At 46.6% G+C, this 2,132-nt stretch overlaps 1 protein-coding gene across 1 annotated transcript; it reads right to left on the reverse strand.

The window, feature by feature from the left end:
* Window positions 1-723: 723 nt before the first annotated feature.
* Window positions 724-1,796, reverse strand: LOC137433469 (P2Y purinoceptor 3-like). The gene has a single exon (XM_068125797.2). It carries the CDS (start codon window positions 1,738-1,740, stop codon window positions 724-726), a length of 1,017 nt encoding a protein of 338 aa, XP_067981898.2. The 5' UTR covers window positions 1,741-1,796.
* Between the last annotated feature and the right edge of the window lie 336 nt (window positions 1,797-2,132).

Below are 2,132 nucleotides of genomic sequence, written 5' to 3' on the forward strand. Positions count from 1 at the left end.
TGTTCAGCTACCATCAGCGAAGCGATTGGTTGAATGTCTGTATATGGATAATTCGAGAAGTGTTTGTTTGTTTTTCGTTTGACTTATTTGCACTGCTGAACCTTTGTACGGAATGAGTTGAAAACTGTGGTTATACTCAGGTTGCGCACGACTGAGTTTTAGGGGTAAATAAATGTCATAGCCCCTGGGGTCAGGGTGGGAGTGGGACCCCTATTCTCTTTATGTATCTCTGTATCGTGTAGCACCACCTGGTGAGAGTGGATATTACAAGTAATAAATCATAAATGGGAGAATTAACCCGTCTGTATAAGGATAGGTTCTTTGCTATTGTTTTTAATAGTGCAGGAGTTGCTGCGCGGACACCAACTACACCCTGAGGTTGCAATTAGAGTAACCTGGTGTCGAGGAGCTTGGAAGAACACCAGACCTCTTTCTACCTGTAGTTTAGGTAGTAATTTGTTCAGTCTGTTGGCGATAACTCGCCTCCTTTTCATGAAAAAGGATCTTTAAGGGATATTTAAGGTCCATGAACAAGAAGTGCTGGCAGACGATTCCTAGAGCTCAACGTCCATCACACAGACGGCGCACAAATCGATCCCTCTCACTGTGTGCAAAACAAGAGGACGACAGTTCCTATCTCGGTCAATAAATGGCTTTGGATGGAGTTTAGCTTTACACTAAGAACAGTGATGCTGTGATTTGATGTGTGACCGTCATCCGAGTTTAGGCCTGATCCTGTGTAAATCGTAAACGTCTCAGAGCTGATACCGCTGCCTGCCGTAACCGGTCGCCTGAGATGTAGAGCAGCAGAGGGTCGAGTAAACAGTTGCAGTTTGAAAGCAGCATCGTGGAATATAGGGCATGAATAGAAGCTTGCATCAGGTTGCAGTGATTTGGGAAAAGCAGGCTGACAACCACAAGCATAGTACGAGAAGCATGCACAGGAAAAAAGCAAATGGCGAAGATAACCTGCACCGTAAAGAGGAAACGTGCAGCGCGGTGTCGGGATCGAGCCACACGCGTGCACATGGCCTTTCCAAGCAGTGTGTGGGCAATACGGGCATGGTAAAATACCATGAGGCACAGTGGCAGCATGAAGCCCAAAACAAGTTCAGTTATGCTCCAAATAGCAAAAGGCCTCGTAAGGCCTGTCTGATTAAAGCTGAGGCAGCGGGTATGATTTTTGTATGAGAAAGTATTGAACATCGGAGGAAGTGCCAGCTGTGGCGCGATCGCTAGGCCCCAAAGGCCTAGGCAGATGAGTTTAGCACGTGTGACCGAATCATGTTGGAAGGTATGTAAGGGGCGTAACACGGCGGCACAGCGCTCTGCACTGATGCACGTCAGGAAGTAGATGCTGCCATACATGTTGGCATAGAATGCGACGATCAATAAATCGCACATGACCTCGCCGAGATGCCAGTCATTACGTGACAAAAAGTAGGCGACTCGCAGTGGCATGACAGCAACGAACAGCAGGTCGGTGAGTGCCAGATTGAAAAGGTACACCGTATAACTGGACCAGCGATTCATATGGCACCACGTCACCCAGATGGTGAAGCAGTTTCCCAACAGGCCAAGGATGAACTGCAGGATGATAACAGGTGACATAAGGACAGGCAGGAAATCCTCATTAATCCAACATGAGTTGGTTGCTGTCGAATTGGCCCGTGCCATTTTGGCTGCATCGTTGTCAGGGGTGATGGAATGAAACAGCAACACTGGGTCCAGCTTCCTCATTGAAATTACAATTGTGGCAGAAGATGTTTAATGAAACGACTGTGTCGGTCATTTTGTGCTCCTCTGAATTAAACTAGTCGCCATGCGAGCGTTGCGGTGTTGGGCACGAACACAGAATGCACCCGGCCTGGCAGGGCTTGAAGTTAAGTCCACAGCACGTCTTTCCTGTTGGGGACAGATATGTCAGAGGCCATTTCTGTTTTCAAATGTTCACATTGTAAAAGCACTTTAAACTAATTCTGTCCTATTATTTCATTCCTCATTCATATAATTTAATAAAATCATAACCGATGGAAAACTTGAGCTCAGCAACTCGATGCACAGAAAGAGAAATCAGCAGCAGCAGCAGCAGCATTCTCTTAAGTCTCCCTAAAGTGGATACAGATATGGTC

The sequence above is a fragment of the Myxine glutinosa genome, chromosome 10 (assembly GCF_964187855.1).
Source record: "Myxine glutinosa chromosome 10, kmMyxGlut1.1, whole genome shotgun sequence".
Classification (NCBI taxonomy): domain Eukaryota; kingdom Metazoa; phylum Chordata; class Myxini; order Myxiniformes; family Myxinidae; genus Myxine; species Myxine glutinosa.